The sequence below is a fragment of the Bradysia coprophila genome, unplaced genomic scaffold, assembly GCF_014529535.1.
Source record: "Bradysia coprophila strain Holo2 unplaced genomic scaffold, BU_Bcop_v1 contig_151, whole genome shotgun sequence".
Classification (NCBI taxonomy): Eukaryota; Metazoa; Arthropoda; class Insecta; order Diptera; family Sciaridae; genus Bradysia; species Bradysia coprophila.
Window position 1 is genome coordinate 6,926,969 of NW_023503423.1, and position 18,814 is coordinate 6,945,782.

The following is an 18,814-nucleotide window of genomic DNA, read 5'->3' on the forward strand; positions in this document are numbered from 1 at the left end:
GGTTTTTGAACACAAAGCAGCGACTATAGCCATTCGGCTATAGAGTCACACAATTATACCGAACGTACTGTTGAAGCGTATATACTAAGCATTGACTACTCGATTTCATTCAACGCGTCTCTTTACATCACATTGCAATGTGTATTATAATGCAGCCTTCTTGATCGTTCAAATGAATTTCTGTGTACACAAGAATTTTGGAACAAAATGTAGGACATGTTTTGCATTGGAAAGGTGATTATGGCCCGAAATTGCGAAAAACGTTGTATCTACCACGGTAGGTATGCCGGTATTTTTTCGCACACGACATCTAGTGCGAAAAAATACCTTCATACCTACCTTGGTAGATAAATAACTATTATGTTTCGGAGCTGAAAACGAGGATTTTTCAAATGCTTCTCGGATCGACCCCTTACATGACATTCTTTTTTCTAAATATCTGTATTTGATGACTAATCGCTGCGATATATTATTGGCCCAAAATGAATTTTTGGTACTTTTGCATTGAGTAGTGTTTTCGAAATTTGATAGGACAAACCACTTCAATACTTTCTACAAGTTTGTAGTATACGTTCTTAGTTTATTGAAGAGGTTTTTCATTGAATTTTTTTTTACAATAATTAACATGTTTTATGGTAACGAACGTACGGCCGTGTCTTCGAGGTTATGTTAAATGACTTTTTCACATTTTGTTTCGAAAGTATCGAATTCCCGCAACTCCCACTGACGTATAGTGTGAAAAAGTACATTTGAAATGTGATAAGTATTCTCACCATTATATGACTCCCTCAAAATGGTATGGTCGTGATAAAATCTTAATACCGTAGACCGACATATTCGCTACAAAATGCTCACTGTTCATGTCGTAAACGATTCCGTTGAATTCGTTTTCACCAACAAATGTCGTATTAATCATGACCATAGCTGTGGGAGACTGAAAATACGAGTTTTTGAAACCCTTTTACGACAGACAAAAATCTGCATTGAAGTACATACGTCAAATGAGAAACCAACACATGTAATATACTCGCTGCCTGAATACTCAAATGCTCTGCTAGGAAAACGGTTCTGGTTTCTCACATTTCTACTTTCGAAATGGATCAGCTCGTCGCCGTTTCTTCTTTTCCCGATCAAACTTTGGACAAACCCATTTTGTTTTATACTGGGAATCGAACTTTTGGCGTGAACATAGGCTACACTTCTTGTTGATGTCAATTTGCGCAGGCCCATGGATGGTAACGTCATCATTCCCATACCATGAATGCGTAACGTTGCTGTGACATTAGTTGCATTTTTGATAGAAACTTGTGCATCGAATGTTTGTGCGTCCTCTTTCCGTTTATTATACGTATTTATTGTGAATCGACCGATATTAATGTATCCCTCACTTTTGGTCTGAAATTATTTTGAGCTTTTAAGACACGAATTAAAATCCTCACTGTCTCGTTTCATGCACTGACATTAACTTCAATTTCAATGTGTGCCACCGGCTTAAATGGTGCTCCGTAGTATTTGTAGAAAATTGTATAGTCCTTCGGTACGGAACTGCTTTCATCTATCAGTGTTCTTTCGTACATCCGATGATATTCTATAAATGATCTTCAATTACGTCTGTACGTTGGCGACCATATAAAGAACACATTTTAGTCGAACTCACGATAAGTGATAAGCTGTCCCCATGAATGAACGTCTGCCATGCAAACGTTTATTGCGACTGTTGCAAATAGACCGATCACTGTCACATACGTCATTATTTGTAAAGCTAATTAAATTCAACGACTGAAATACTGAAATACAAAACCGAAAATATTTTAATGTTTTCCAGCATTCCAGTTCCAAAGTGAAACTCTAGGAGTCATTCATAAATAACGTCTAAATTTTGGAAAAAATGGAGGTGTGTTCAAGTGTGACACACCAAGTTACCGGTATAGTAAAATAGTAGACGAGTGCGGAAGGAAGTACAGTGGTCGTCATTTATGGACGGTCCCCATTTTGTTGGTGAGATCTCTGACCCCTGATAAGATTGCTGCTATGTTCGAATTCGAGTGTTGTTTCAGACGTAATTTTTATGAGAGATAAGAAAGTTGCGCTTCTAATTCATAAGTAACAGTTTGATCTGCTTGTAATCTTCATTATTTATTGTCGAATCGCATAATTGTAAACACTAGGTAGCGACAAGCGTGAAAGTCAATAAATATGTTTCACAATAAATCTATCACTTCAATATTTGTATTAAACATTTTACGATATAGGAGACGTCTAGCCATAACTCTTAGCTTATTTTTGTCGTCGTTATCGATAGCAGATTACTATGCCCGTTTCTACCAGCGCTTATGTATTAAAGTTAACAACACCATATAGGATTGTTAACAAGCTTCAAATTCGGAGGCTTCAGTCATAAAGTGTTAAGATTGTTTGAATTGTGTACAAGTCATCTATCTAAGTCCCTCTGCATTACTCCAAAGTTTGTCTGCTGTAGATTTGTATCACTGCCTATTGCAAGGAATTGACCTATTAAAAATTCCTTAATTCCCTTTTTTTAATCGACGTCCCTTCGTTGATCTATTTAGTTGTTTCTGTGATCTTATGAGGAGCTGCTCGCAAGCTAGAAATTCCTTTTCCTTTATTTTACATAGGGCCTTCTAGAACGTTGTGTAATCATCACCGACCCACACTGAGGAAAAAGATTTGAAAACTACAGCTGCAGTAGGTAATAGATCAGCTGTAATTGGTAATGTTTGGAAAAATTACCCACAGCAAGTAACGTATTACCTGTGGTAAGTAATTTTGGAAAAAGTTACTCAATGACGGTAATGTTTTAAGAAATTACCTATAACAGCCGCTCTCAATGATTACCTGCTACGACTAATGTTGGGTTTTTCCAGCAGCTCTGCATATTCAGGAAACGTTTTAAAATTAAAAAACGAAATCTTTCGAGAAAATGGGACAACAAAAATTAAGATAAAACTTTAACACGACTTACTTATTGTCCGCTCATCGAAATTTTTAATTAAACTAGTTATTGTAATAGACTACACGCTGCTTCTTCAGTTCAATTTTATTTCGATGGATTCTTTTGATTTTGACTGACCGAAATCGGTGCTATTTTTTCCTCTACTTTTTTATATATGGATAGTTAGTTGATTTTCCATAACTGGCTGGTGGTAAGCGGCTAAAAGTCGAAAAATGTGGTTTCGTAGTCCGGATTTCTTTGCCGTGAGGTCGATTACTCTCGAAGCAAATATTAACTTCAAAACATTTGATGATAAACGGCCGAAAATGTGACATCCGAAAAATTTCTCAGAATCGATGGAACCTCGGTGAACTTTGACGAGGGCTGTGACCTCACTAATAATTATGAATCTGGACACATTTTCGGCCGTTTATCATCAAACTTTATGAAGGTAATATTTGCTTCGAGAGTACTCGACCTCAGATTTCCAACGAGCCCATACAGCCAGTTATGGAATGTTACACCCACTACAGGGATGTATATTACCTATCAACGGGAATATGCGTTGTGTAGCTTACATTAACATAAGGCATTTGTAGCATATATGTTCCGTAGCTCAGGTGGATTATTCTGGACTGGAGATCAAGAGGTCCCGGGCTCGCGCCCCAACAAGGCAAGTTTTTATTTCAAATAATTATTAATAAAAAATCAATTTCGTTTCATTTCAGCTAAAATTCAGTTCAAAATTAACTCGTCGGATGTAATACAACAGAATATCAAAATACTCCCCAGTACTGTGAAATATAACTCCGAAAGGCCAGAAATATTTTCTTTTTAAATTATTGAGTTAATTTTGAACTGACTTTTATCAGAAATGAAACCAAAATTATTTTTAATAATATTATTTAAAAAAAAAAAAACAGGATCCGACATGATTCGAACCCGTGCCTATCGATCACAACATTTTGATTGTAGGCAATCACACAGCTATTGTAGGTAATCACAACTACAGCTCTGATAGCAAGTAGAAAAATACAGCTGTGACAGCTACGGGCCGAAATATTTTCTGTGACAGCTGTATTTTCTCAAAAACTACAGCTGGAGACAGACCGCAGCTGTAGCAGGTAACTACTTTTTCCTCAGTGCAATCAGCCAATAGAGACAACAATGAAATATCAAAATTCTTGAACAAATCGATGCTTTGCTGAAAAGCATACATTTGGGCGTTTTTTTAAATACTGGATTTTAGTTTACTTTTGGTGATATCTTTCCACCAGACTTCATCTTCAAAAATGTACCGCAAAGCGACCACGAATGTGTTAGCTTTCAAAAGAAAACCGATTTGTTTGTTGTAGTTTGACCAGCCCTGAGAAAACTGAACAGTTTATGAAAATTTCGTTAAACTGCTCACGTTTCTCAGAGCCGGTCAAACGACTGCAACCAAAACTAATTTTTATTTAAAGCTAGAGCTAAAGCTAAAGCTAGAGAGACACAGATGTAGGCTACAATTTTAGCTAAGTATTGGTGCCTCTTACCGAGGCAAGCCTATATTCACTTGAAAAAGTAATCTTCCAGCAATAAATGTTTCTCATACAATGGCTCTGCGGTGCAGAAGGGATGTTCAAGGGTAAAACTAAAATCGTCAAACCGTACTGTTTATGCCTCGTCACATTTAGAAAACGTGGAAATACACCGTAACTATATTTCAATGAGTCTACGATTTCTTAGGAGACCACATTCGTATTGTTCAGTCAATCATATTGAAAGAACCAAATGAAGTATTAATCGGTCGATATTTAAAAAAAACGGAAAATTTCCAATCAAAAACTTCAATACTCACAATACCTGACCACCTGTATATCTAAATACATACAGCCAGATTAACCATCGTATGTGATCGATTATAAAGTGGGGAATCGCTAATTATATTATTTCTTCAACACCAATGTATTATACGCATACGGTCATTAATTGCTGATCATTGTCAAATTAGATAAAAAAACATGTTCAAACAATATTGACTTCGGACGTTATTAGATTCGGGTTTTCATCATAGTTAATCATTGAATGTTAACTTGACCAGACACTGAAGACATAATAATATTACAAAGAAGAAAAAAAAATTGCACACGTATTGCACTGGGGAGTGCATTGATTCCGATATAACTTTAATTCGTCAGATTGTTTTTCTCGGTTTTTCTTTTCGTATTTATATATTTTGTGTTGTGCACAGTAGAGAACCAAGTGCATCGCTGGCGTTCGGTTTAGGTTTTTTTTTGTCGATATTTAAACGCAGAAAAACTGAATTTGCTTGCATTTAAAAGTGAAATTCTTATGAGATCAATCGAGAGTGATTTTTTTGTGGTTTCTTCTTTGGGAAATATTTTAAATTTTTTTTTTTTTATTGAAGACGTTGTGTTTGTAAATTTAATTACTTTTGTTTTGGATTAATTTGAACTAGAAAATAATAATTATGACGAAATATATGCTGATTGTGCTAATGAGTTGTTATATATCATCAACCGTATCGGCACAAGGGAAAAGTCGTAAGCATTGCATTTGTTAATTCTTTTTTTTTCTCATGATTTCTGTTAAAAATACGAAGGTTGAAGAGAGATTTAAGTTCGTTCAAGTTGTAGACAGTTCGGTCAGAAAATATTTATTTTTGCATACTTAACATTTAAATCAATGTGGCGTGAATGTTAACTGGCGTGAATGTTAACACCAATATTTTTAATGATATTTTGAGTGATCCTTTACATTGTTAATCAAGATCATCATGATTTAGCAATTGTTTGCTTTTTTTATCGCTTTTCACCTTTACATTTTGAGACAGAAATTGTTTGTTCGTATTTTTTTAGTAGACACAACTTGGTGCGCTGCTTTTTTTTTCTTTTCGTAAAACTGATTACGGCTATTGATTCAAACCTGTATCGTTTGCTTTTACAAAGTGAAACTATTTTTCTGTTAGCTTCCTTATGAAATCAATGTGCACTGAACGTGATGTATTTTTCTTTTCGTAATATCGAGACGCAATACATGAAACTGTAATGTATTCGATATGGTAACCTATAGTCTGCAACCGAAAAAACTAGTTCTTTTTTTATCGGATTCCGAATCTTTCTAATTTAACTAACTTTTAGAATGTAGATACAAGTTGAGCGTATACGGTTGAGAGTACTAATTAGATGCTTAGGGCTTTATTCGCCAAGACTTTTCGTTTAACTTTGGTCACTATACACACTACTAATGCTCTTTACACACAAATAACTCTCACATAAGTACGTTGTGCTAGTCAGTACTTATTTCGAACATTTTAAGTGAGTGATGAAAACCAAATTCACCCAAGCTCGGATGACCTATTACTGTTACCAAGTGTATTTCGATTTCAGTGCCTAACTAAATATTCATGGGAAGAAATAAAAGCGATAAATCTAAAATAAGAATTGATCACTTGAAAATTAAAATGATTGCAGGAAAATAAGAATGTGATAACAACCAGTTTTTCAAATATAACACTACGAAATAAGATTCTATCAACCTAAAATAAGAAGTGATCACAAGTAGTACCTACCACCCGCTAAATCAAATGTGATCACTAAAAATAAAGAATTTGATCACTAAAAGTCCGAACGAATACACATAAAAAGCGTTTTAACACGCCGAGCGATCCGGCCCATTGCCCCGGAGCGAAGCGGAGGGCCGCAATGCGAGCCGGGCGCCGGAACGGTGTTGGTAACTTAGGAGTTAATTTTTTCTCTCTCGCATCGTCTAATAATTAGTCTGTGTAATTCATTGCACATAAAAAGCGTTTTAACACGCCGAGCGATCCGGCCCATTGCCCCGTAGCGAAGCGGAGGGCCACAATGCGAGCCGGGCGCCGGAACGGTGTTGGTAACTTAGGTGTAAATTTTTTTTTCTCTTGCATCGTCTAATAATCAAACAGAATAATAGATAGCATATCCTTATTTCTTGCAATCAAATTTTTTATTTTGCACGATCATTTCTTTATTTTTTGTAATCAAATTCGTATAATTGTAGATCATTTCTTATTTCGAGACGATCATATGTTAGTGGTAAAATTGCATATATTTAGTGATCAAATTCTTATTTTTTGGTGATCAAATTCTATTTTTATTGCTATCATAAAAAAATTGTGATCATTTCTCTTTTTCTAGTGATCATTTCCTATTTTCTTGTGATCATTTCTTATTAAATAGCTATCACTTTAATTACATGCCAATATTCATTGAGGAAAATTTCTCTTTATTCCGTCTGTTATGGCATGGTAATGTTCCAATGGTCATTGGTACTAAAGACAAGCCGTTTTATGATTCCAATTCCCGATGTGTGTCGGCCGCCTTGGTTCTCAAATGAGTGGGGATGGAAAAATTTAGTTAGAACCAACTAGAATCAACAAACGATTTACTTAAAAATTTCTTGCCGCCATGATCAGTTGAATATGTTCGATGAAGAATGTAAGAGCAGTGAAATTGTTAGGTTTCTACCAAGTTTTCTAATCTGTTTTCACTTCGTCTGTTTCAACACGCTTAGTTTTACAATCTGCGCCAAGTATACGCAAGTACTGTAAAAGTATGTGATCCTTTTGTCCTTTCCAAGAGAACAAATCTAGTACTTCCCATTTACGCGCTATTCTCTGCCTTGTGTCATTTAGTGAATAAAGAGATTTTAAAGATGTGGAATCTTAGAAGCAGCGAAACGTAGCTAAATCCATGAAAACTGATGCCATCCGAAAGTGAATGAAGTGAAAGATCTTGTATTAAACGTCATAGGCGATACCTTCAACAAATTTGAGTTTGTTTATACAAGGACTCCTTACACAACTGCTGTATTCCATGATTAATTCCAAATCTTATCTATCACCATCAAATACCTTGAACAAAAGGAGTAACAAATATCGTTGTATAGCGTACCGATTGTAAGAAGTTGAGATCCAATTAGCGAATCCTAAGAAAAATGAAATTTCCTTGATTTAACCTAGTTTTGAATAATCGATCGTTACGATCATTGCGACTGAGTAAAGTTAACCTGGTTTATTTTTCTCTGCCGTGGTATCATTCAATAGAAGTTTTATTATATTTCAGAAGAAAAATCATCATCAGCCTATTGGGAATGATAATAAATCAATAAAATTTTGGTTTTCTTATAATTCGCTGATTGGACCTGTGTCATTTCTGCAAGAAGATATTCAAATAGTGTTCGTGTCTGCATAATTCTTGTAAAAGTGCGGTAATCAAGTTTTATTTAAGTTTGGTTCTGTACTGTACATCTTTAAGCAGAAAACCTTGCTAAAAACTCTCTTCTTTAATACATTTGTCGTAGCGATTGGAAGTCATTACGTAAAAGAACACAATAAAATCTACGCTTTTTGTATGTCGAAAACGTTCATCTAAAATAAATAACTCTGTTGACTCCATTAATAACTATAAAAACCATATTTACGTAATAGAATGTTCACAGGAAGTCAATTAATATAAATAATGTTCACAAAGCGATCGATAGAGTCACCAGGCAGCATACGTAAGGCCACCAACAGTTATTACATAAAAAGTGCAAAATTTGAATGCAACGATGCATTTCATGCTTGAGTTGAACGGAGACCGTGAGTTTTCTGTACACATCTACGATAGTCCGATGAACATCCATTACAACATTTAATGTCTTTTCATCCCACTTGAAATGGTTATTTCAATGATACTTATCGAAAATGAAATTTATTTCGTTTTGAATTCGACTGTGATTATTGTGTTGATCCGTTTGACGAAAATAGTTCTTTGTTCACACAAAAGTTCTTTCGAAATTTAGAATTTTTCTATAAATTTCGTCCCTGAAACAATGCAGCCTGGTGGAACGAAAAGGTCAGGAGATCAGTTTGTTTTAATGACTTCCGATAAGAAATGCTTTGATGAGACAATGAATTTCAAATTAGGATTGATATACAGTTTAACTGAAGGTTTCTATTGAGATCAATGCTCCAATAACATTCCCATACCTTTTGTATACTAGCTATTAAGATCGATAAGCAATATTTCTCATTTATAAAAAATGATAAATAAGTGAACAAGTTGCACAGAATTGCACAACAGTTCAATGTTACTCACTCTAACAATTTTAATGACCACAAGTCTATGTCAGTTATTATGGAAAATCAGTAATCTACCGGTGTGCAGTACACGATTTCCACATATTATATCCGTTTGATCTGAACAGTAGTTCAAGGATCTCAAGGTTCTTAGCCGTTTAATGCTATCGAAAACAACTTTTCCAAAATTGTTGTTGTGCACAGATTTGTGCGGTGTATACCTACGACAATAATCGTTAGTGTGGACTAGGTCTTGAAAAAAAAATCTTAACAGAAACTGGTTCTGTGCTACAATCCAAATGAAATGCACATTTAAATGACATTTTGTTTAGTGCAATGTCTCGGATGATATGTAACATTCATATTTGAATATTTTGTGGCCAGCATAGATATATACATACATGTATGTATCTTGAACTCTTAATTCATAATCGTGTATCGACGTTACAAAGATAAATGATATTTACTCTTACAGGTCATTGCAACTGAATTAAAAGACATAATTGAGTTGCAATGATTTATATAATATCGATCATGACGTATTTAAAAATTGTTTTTACTACAGTGAACATTGCTCAATCACAATGTAGGTTATGTTTAAGTGTGTTTAATACACACATTGAATTCAACAAGTTCTTTACGGTGTTAATTTGGGTGCTTTGACGCTTGTGAAATGCTCGAAAAGGAAAAGGAAGTTCTTTAATCTTTTTTCTATTCACAATGAAAACGGGTTGTAAATTTCAATCGATCATAAATAAAACACCTGGTCAAGCCGGGTGGACGTCGGGATCGTGGATAATATAGAAGACGCGTTCGCGCGTTGAATGGCTAACGAAATGCGCTGAACCAAATAATCGTGGGACCGACTGTTTCCACTAACCTCGTTGAGCTTGGAACGGATTTAATTGATTAAATTTTTAATGTCCGACGACAATTGGCCGAGAGTCTCAACGGCGAATATATTGAAAATATAATCGTCCCGCAAAAGTCCCGGGGTTCAAGCGTTGAATTTACTTGTATAGCCGATAGAGCTTGACATAGAATTGCGTTAAGTTCGGTATGTCGTGGATGTCTGCCGGCGCTTCTCTGACAGCTGAGCCCATGAAGACCGTATTCATTTACGAAAGTACCACAAGAGCAAATGTGAGGGCGGCAGATATTGGCTCCGACTCGAAGAGCCAAGCACACTCTGACGTGATGATCATCCAAGAAAGTGCCGATGTGTGTGAAGAGCCAAAAAACGTGCGATGTCATTCGGATGTGTATAGTTAAGCTCGTAGTCAATTAATCGACCAACGTAGATTTTATCCAAAGCACTTTGATGGTGACGATTCGTTGGAATGGCGGAGTTAACTCTAAGCCGGGCTTCCGAAGCTTCACGCATGTAGCAAATGATCGATTCGTCTGAAGAATATTTGAGAGACGAGGTTGATCGTACTATAAGAAAGGCGGGCATTGAGATGTCGTTCAGCTTTCTTATACCGAACGCACCGAAGTCGGCATAGTGGTCTCTATCCAAGTGTTGTTGTTTAACGTGATGTTTAAAGTTCTTTATTTGAAAAGAAAACAAAAAGTACAGATAGTTGGACATTCGACCCTGACTGTTTCGTTCTTTTGACGTTTTTCATGAATATGCAGTTCAAAAACACTATTTATGTGGTGCTGGTACAATGCTCTATAAACACTATACCATTTTACACAAGAACAAGTCTAGCGAAGCATAGTCGAAATAAAATTTCAACTCGTGATTGAACCTGCTAACTTGTCGCCAGTCTGTGGTGACGCAAGACATTTGACCACTGTTTCGATCTTACAGAACATTTTTCTATGTTACTACGATCGGTATTTATCGTTTGTTGAGGCATATTCGCATCTAAAGAGGACAGTGTTTTCTAATGTAAGAGTTGTTGTCATTGATTCCATAAGAATTTCGTTGAATACATGAAAATCTAGATTTTTGTTCGGAGTGAAATACGAAAATAAAAGATTTTTATTTGTTAAGGAAATTCTGTATGGATGCAAAGCACTTAGTGCTATGGTGGATGGAATCATTTACAAACCACAACACCTCTTAAAACAGAAAACATGTCAAATTTCACTTTTCTCTCCCTGTAGGTACATTTTTGCAGATTTTCTTTTGTACCTTATTTCGACAATGTGTATCAAATAGATGCGCATCCAAAACATTTTGTTAGTACGAAGAATTTCGCTACACTTTCATTCCACCACCACCACATATTTTTCAAATATAAATTAGGTTTGAACAGCTTTGATTTTAATGCAATAAAATGTGAACATCCGCAATTTTTAATTTAAAATTTCATTCTTCCACATCCACACTTTACGCTTCCAATGGTATCTAAAAAACCTCGTCCTCCAGTCACATATACACATATTTGAATATTATCCGTCTCTTCGGGTACTCTAAAATATAAAAGGGCTTTTTGAAAACATACAGTTCATCTCAAAATGCTTTGTGTTCTTTATGTGAACATATATTCATTATCAACCATTAAACATTTGGTATGAAAAAAAAACCTCGGTTGCAAGTTGTGAAACGGAAAAAGCTTTTTGTAAAATCCCTTTTATCTTTGTAAAAGTTCCAATTACTTTTTCGTGAATGACTTTTTAACTCATAAGAGGGATTCTTTTGAACAACAGCCTGCCGAAATCGGACACATTTTCCAGTGGATTTTTGCCTAGACAGCTTGGTCCCAAGAAGCCAATTTCATAAAAATCCTCAATGTTTATGCCAGCCAGCGATATGCACTTTTCCTATAAGAATTCTGTTTGAAATTCTCTTAGGGACATACATTTGCTTACATCTCTCGTAGGCAGTGAAAACCGTACGAGACAAAAATTAAGTTTTTGGGGTAATAATTGGAGCAGAAATATGTTGCCCGTCATTGTTTCAGATAAAACGATATCGAAAAGGTAAATCAGCAACTGCACAAAGAAAAATTTTGGTCAAATTTTGTCTGTGCCCGGAATTTTTCGAGTAGCGGAACTTGGTGTCAAAAGCATTTTCTATACGTTTCAGTTGCACAGAAGTCGTCAGAAATTTGGCGAAACCCTACGTTCAACTGCCCATACCTCATAGCTAGAGAAATTTCCATAAGTAAAGTGCATCTTTTCGGTTTTACATCACACAACCATCGAGGAATTTTTATGAAAATGGTTTCGGCTTCTAGGGACCAAAAGCTACCTAGGCCGAGACCTAGGCACGTAATACAAAAATCCTCTGGAAAATACGTCCGATTTCGGCAGGCTGTTTTTCAAAAGAATCCCTCTCACTGGTATACGTTCAGCTATATGGACAAAGTAGTAAAAAGTCTATTGTCAATTTCGCTTTTCGCACGAACTAACTTTGATTTTACATACATGATTGCATAAGGTACTCCTCGTATACAGTAAAACACTAAAACACTTGTCGGAGGTCTGGTTTAACGTTGTTTTTTTCGATTTAATTTGATTTCCAGAAATATGCCAGGAATGAAAAATAATTTCAGAAAAAATTTATTTCAGCTGAATACATCAAACAATGTCGCCAGAGTGATCCCAGGCTAATTGAATGTTTAAAAAATTCGTTGCATCACTTGAAACCATACTTGGCCCAAGGAATTCCAGAAATTGAGGTAAATGTCCTTGATTATGTAATGTACAAAACTGTTAAATATTAATTGACCAGCAATTAAACGAAATGTCTAATAATTATACAATCTGATTGAAATCAAATTTTAAAATCATCTGCACCGACAATATATAGATACCTGTGTGATGGTTTACTGAACATTGTTTCAAGGCGAATCGATTTATTGCAATTTTGTGAATTTTTTTCGTTAATTTTTTTTTTGTGTAATAAATCTTAAGTTCCTTCCATTGAAGTGTTGTAATACGTTGCGAGCAAATATGCCTGTTTCTCTGTTCGTATACATGCTTTGTACTTCATTTTTGTATGTCAAGACAATATTGCAAAAAAACAACAACGATTTAATAGCCGAAAAGTTCTTGATTTTATAACTTAAACAATTAAATGCGAGACGATGTGTTAAAAACGTGTACGGTGTACCACAACAATGAGAAAATTAAAATGATTTTCTCGTTTTTATTCTCTTGAATATGCTTGTTGACCATAAAAATTCTTAATTTAATAAATTTTGTGGAAAAATAAAAGTCAATTCCATGCATGGGAGGTTCATTCACATTTTCGATACACGTTAAAAATCGTAAAAAGATATTTTAGTGCTAGAATGTGCTGAATGATTCAATGACACATTATCAAAAAAACAAAACAAAACAAAAAGCCAAACAAACAAGCCCGAAATTGTTATTCAAATTTATGTAAACAACATTTGAATTAGTCTTCCTTATGATCAAAATTTGCAATTCGAAGCGGAGAAAATCCTCAACCGTTGGGTTAGTGAACTCATTTACATGGTGCGCTACCTATGTTGCGGTTTTATTAACTTTTATTTCAATGTTGCAAATGACGACAGTTAATGCCAAATTTATTGTTTTCCATTTTTCACTCGCAAAAAATCACGTCCTTCACCACATATTGTTAATCATTTTAGAGTTTCATTATCAACGTATTTTACAAAATAAAACTTGAAATGGATTGAACTTGACTCGTTTTTTTCATTTTAGATTGAGCAATTTGCATATTATACGTTGTAGCGTGTAGCTGTGGTTAGTTTCTTCAGTATTTTCTTTTATCTTGAGATATTGTTATTCTTTGACACAGTATCCTTTGAATAATTCGCTAAATTATGACGCCATTTATTTATCTTGTTTACCACTCAAACCTGTTATATCATTTGTTTAAGTTTTTCCATTCGCTACTACAGCTGGTAGCCAGTTACGTTCGCAATAAAAATAGGCCACAAAGAAGAATTGTTCAAATAAAGTAAATGCAAAGTCAAAATAATCATCGGTTGAGTGCAGTTAACACTGAGAAAAGTTGTTACGCCTGGCATGTATAAAATTGACGTGAGGACAATATATGTACGCCCGACACGTATGTATGCTAACTTAGGAAACGTCTTGTATAAAATACGAGTGGCACCTTAGTACTCATTCGTGTCCGGCGTATGTTATAAAGAGAGATTACGATTTTCACCTATACATTGTCTTGTATATAAAGTTTACCAGTGGACTTTCGAATAATTGCTCTTTTTTCATCGTATTTATATTCTCAGAAATTGCTAAATTTTAATCGAAGAACCAAGCTGTTCTTGGTGTACAGAATCGAAATATCCCATGATATACTTACGTCACATTTATACGTGCTAGCCGTAATGACTTTCACATAATTTGGACTCCTTATTAAGGAATTAAGGAGGTTTTAGCACAAAGATAAGGAGAGATAAGGAAATTGTTAGTTAAATTAAGGAAAAATGAGGAGAAATTTTTCGATAAAAATCGAAATTATTCTAAGATACAGCAATTAACATCGGAAATCCGCCTCAACTTTAAAATAAAACGCATTTGTTTATTTTGCGGTATCGTTTTTGTAAAGTTGTATCGTAAAATTCACTTTTAACACGATGAAAATTTGAATATTTTGGGCGCGTTTAAGGCTTGAGTAAGATACTTAGCAAAGCTTAGCTTTACCAATTACCACTATAAGTGCGCTTCAAAATTCAAAATAAAACGCATCACTGTTTTTTTGACGTACCTATCGTTTTTGTAGGGTGGCAGTTTTCAATCAGTTTTCGATGCGACAAAATTTTTGAAATTTAAGACGTACTTACGGCGTGAATTCTTACTTGACCCCACCCTCAAGTTTAAAACTTACTTTATTAGATTTTGATCTCGTTAACTGCAAAAGCTGTTGTTTGTTATCCCGTTCGAATTTCGAAAAAATAGTAAATTGGTAAAAGTATAAAAGTACAAATTTGAAAGAAGTAAGTGTAAATAAGGCTGAGACAATGTAAATGTTGATTTGCATGTTAAATCAAATAGTTTCACTCGAGACTCTTGAGTCGAGAGGCGGCGTGGAACCACAAAAATATATGTTAAACCAGTCATGTTGGAACGATCATGAGCTACGACACCAACTTTTTATTAAAGTTCTTTGTGTTAAATAATAAAAATAGTTTTTTTTGCCGCGCGGCGAATTTTTTTTTCTTCTTAATTTTGATTTCCGTCGATGAAATTTGCGAAAAAAAAGGAAAATAGGGATTTTTTAATAAAATAAGGAGGAATAAGGAGGTTTTTAAAAAAAAATAAGGAAAAATAAGGAAATAAGGAGGTGTGAGAGGCCTGGCCAAAATATCACTAAAAATCAAGGTTCTGAAAGAACAGGTGAAGGCACTCACGAAGGCGGATGAGATATAAATTTTGACAATTTAGACCAATTTCGTTAAATGCACCCTTTACAGGTTGATAAACTTTCAGAACCTTCCTAAGATGCACTCAATTAACTGGGAACATCGATGACTTTACTCACCAACCCGCACTGCCCGCGTGGTGTTTCATGGCTAAATACCCCTAAATACGGGAGACCTACATTCAGAAATGGATAGCAAAAGGCTACAAATATAGTCAATAACTTTGCAAACTTTGATAAATCAAAAATTGTGATTCCTTCAGGTGAACAAGCGGTACAAAGGATTTTAGAATGGAACCGTTGAATAGTGTACGCAACAGCTACAGTTCTCAAAGAGTGGAACCATAAGAAGAGAATCTAAAATAATAAAGACTACATTGAAGATCTATCCCCAAAACTTATCTGATTACCGTAAACGATGAGAGTTTATTAGAATTAGGATAAGTGGGTGGCACCCAGAGTGTATAAGAAAATGCTGTTTGGAAACAAAAGCTCAAATGTAATATTTTCTGTATAATTCTGCGGTGGGTTTGTTTTAGCTCTGAACATATTTGAGGCTTTTTCAGAGTTTTTAAAGTCATTGATGGTCCCAGTCACTAAAATGTTTCCAGGTTTTGCTTTTTTGACACAAAATCTGAAAATCCCTTAGCGATAACCAATTTTGCGACAAAATATCATATACTGGGAATCACTTTGACTGGGAACATCGATGACTTTTAAAACTCTGATCAATCTAAACCTGTGCTTTCTAAAGGTGAACAAACTGTACACATTTCGTCATATCGCAGCAGGGGCGGATCCAGCTTTTGCTCTGACCCAGGCGGATTGAAGACCAAAAGTTTCTGACCCAGGCGGCTTTCGTTTTAATTTTTTTTTATGTAAAAATGTTCTTTCTGACCCCAGCGACCGCCTCGACCGCACATCGGTGGATCCGCGCCTGTATCGCAGAGAACGAAGTATTCAAGAAAAAAAAAATTGCGCCTCAGGAAGAGATAATAATTGTCAAAATAGGCCAATGCTAACACGCGGTGTTAGCTTCACTATCGAACTATGGACATTCTAAGTCTATATTGACCAATGTGAAAGACACTCGTGATGAACAGCTACACTACGAAATAGTTTACAGGTGACTCTTCCAATTACCAATGAGAAAAATAAATAGGTTTTTTGTCACCTTGAACTATCTCCTGGTATACAATGAAAAGAACTTAAATCTTCAAAATAAATCTTGTAAACAAAATTAACCAGAAAAACATGAAAATAAATCAATGTTATTGTTCCGAGAATATATTTACAAATCGTTTGTGAAAAGTACAAATCTATACGATGTATGATGTACCACATATACGCATATATATATATATATATGTACATTTTATAATGATAGCCTCTACACTATAGAGTCTGTGATATAAGTCTGTAATTCCCCAATCATTTAATATGCTGGCACAGAGTATAGTCAACGCAAATTTACACTAAACTTTTATGATTTTAAACGAGCAGGTGCTATATTGGTATGTTTTGTGTATAAGCCACACGGCGAGACATGTTCTTTTATGCAGATATTCTTAATGGGCACTGCATGCGACATTTACTGTTTATGGAGTTTCATTCAATTTCTGACACTCAATGAACTATTTTCTATGAAAAGTTATTTAAGGTTTCTCATTGAAGACAAGCGTAAAATAAACACAAAGCTGGTTTTATATACGAATCGAAACAAATTTGGCGGTTTTTTTATGTTAACATTAAATTTCGTAGAAAAATATTCATCTTTTGGTGTTGAATTGTGGGAAATTCTCATCATGCGACTCGATTCAAGAACAAGTTAAGTTGTAAATCTTAAATCATGTACTTGCACGCACTCAATACGTGATTGTTTTATGCATTATGGGACGATTCATTTATAAATATTCAAAATAAAACCTCACACCTCTCGTATGTTTGTTCATGCTTTTAGCACAATATTTCTCAAAAATGTGTCAAAGACAATTTTTTTGAAGGGAATTTCGTGAATAAAATTTGATTTTAGCGATGAACATTTTTGTACATATCTAGATGGTAAACAGGTCGAGGCTACGGTCGTCGAAGGTTTACCTTAAGGTATTGATAAAAAGCTTTGGTGTTAGGTGTTAGGAAATGAAATTCAAAGAACTAATAAAATGTTGCGTGTCTATGAAATGAATTGGTTTTCTTCATTTTTTCCACAGATGCCATCAGTGGAACCGTTTCTTATGGATTCTTTATCGTTGCAATTGACTGGAGGACCACAAGGATACCGTGTAACGTTGAAAAATATGGAAATATTCGGAGCTAGCAATTATACGGTCAATTCAGTCAAGTAATTAGTCAGTGCTCATAAGACGTGAGAGCACTTACAAAACTTAGTTTTATTGTCGGCTGATGTCTCAAGCCTTTTGAAGTAGTTGAAAAAGTTGTCCTAAGGAAAGTTGTCTTTTTACGAATTTTACAACTACTTTAGGCGGATGCATTGAGCATTAAGAATTATATAGACGGCTTGAGCAGAGTTCTTACCGAAAACTAGATTTTGCTGACTCTCACGCCTGGTACTGTGTCCCGTCGCTTCGCTTACGCTTACCATGGAATATCGCAAATGTAACCGCGGAGTAACTTACGAAATCCAAATTTCAGATTAAGTAGAAATGGTGCACCATTCGAGGCGAGCATTACGATTCCCAGACTGTCAATTCGTGCTAAATATACGAGTTCAGGTGTTCTAATCATCATTCCAGCTAGTGGACAAGGAGATTTTGATGCTACTTTAGGTGAGAGCAACATACAATCTTTCCGAGCATACAGTCGAACTAACTTAAATGATTATCAGATGGCGTTGCTGTCGACCTGAAAGGAACCGTATCGAATGAGATAAAATCAACTGGAACGTATATGCATGTCGAGAGTTTGGTATTGAATTTGAATGTTAAAAAAGTTCGAATGAACATTGCGAAGGTGTTCAAGAACAACCGAATTTTGAGTGAGAATTTTACCATTTACTTTAGTTTGACGATTCCTATTAAAAAACACTTTTTCAGCTGAAGCGACAAACCTATTTTTGCGCGAAAATGGACTCGAAGTTTTGAAAGCAATGCAACCGCAGCTTCAGAAGAAATTATCCGCTAAATTTTCAGGCATTGCCAATCAATTGTTGCTTCATGTACCGGTTGAACAATTTTTGCTGGCTTAACGGTATTGAAGATCGTTGAATTTAGTGCGATTACGTAGATTACCAAATACTTTTTGACGAAATTTTTTTTGTATTATTTTTTAGGTTAAGAAAACACAATTGTTGGAGAAAAAATAAAATGTGATCGGGAGAAATATTTTTGTACCAAAAGTTCTAGTTGTCTTTTTATGTCTAAACTTTACTCTTTACTCTTTACGTTTTGTGGGTTTTGTTGGTTTACTC

At 35.0% G+C, this 18,814-nt stretch overlaps 2 protein-coding genes across 2 annotated transcripts; one reads left to right on the forward strand and one right to left on the reverse strand.

Moving 5' to 3' along the window:
• Window positions 1-552: 552 nt before the first annotated feature.
• On the reverse strand, window positions 553-1,787 carry LOC119074664. Its single transcript, XM_037180945.1, has 4 exons — window positions 1,658-1,787; window positions 1,461-1,588; window positions 997-1,395; window positions 553-934 (listed from the first exon to the last, which is right to left on the reverse strand). The coding sequence occupies exons 1-4, from the start codon at window positions 1,749-1,751 to the stop codon at window positions 776-778; spliced, it is 780 nt and encodes a 259-aa protein (XP_037036840.1). The 5' UTR covers window positions 1,752-1,787; the 3' UTR covers window positions 553-775.
• Window positions 1,788-4,913: 3,126 nt separating this feature from the next.
• Window positions 4,914-18,743, forward strand: LOC119074672. Its single transcript, XM_037180955.1, has 6 exons — window positions 4,914-5,499; window positions 12,582-12,691; window positions 17,598-17,728; window positions 18,040-18,173; window positions 18,233-18,382; window positions 18,441-18,743. The coding sequence occupies exons 1-6, from the start codon at window positions 5,427-5,429 to the stop codon at window positions 18,590-18,592; spliced, it is 750 nt and encodes a 249-aa protein (XP_037036850.1). The 5' UTR covers window positions 4,914-5,426; the 3' UTR covers window positions 18,593-18,743.
• The last annotated feature ends 71 nt before the right edge of the window (window positions 18,744-18,814 follow it).

Bases quoted from the DNA above. Each gene is read 5' to 3' on its own strand.
- LOC119074672 (XM_037180955.1), top strand. From the start codon at position 5,427: ATGACGAAATATATGCTGATTGTGCTAATGAGTTGTTATATATCATCA. The intron at 5,500-12,581 runs GTAAGCATTGCA...AATTTATTTCAG, and splicing joins ATCGGCACAAGGGAAAAGTC to CTGAATACATCAAACAATGT. The intron at 12,692-17,597 runs GTAAATGTCCTT...TTTTTTCCACAG, and splicing joins AAGGAATTCCAGAAATTGAG to ATGCCATCAGTGGAACCGTT.
- LOC119074664 (XM_037180945.1), bottom strand. From the start codon at position 1,751: ATGACGTATGTGACAGTGATCGGTCTATTTGCAACAGTCGCAATAAAC. The intron at 1,589-1,657 runs GTGAGTTCGACT...GATCATTTATAG, and splicing joins GGGACAGCTTATCACTTATC to AATATCATCGGATGTACGAA. The intron at 1,396-1,460 runs GTCAGTGCATGA...AAATAATTTCAG, and splicing joins ACATTGAAATTGAAGTTAAT to ACCAAAAGTGAGGGATACAT.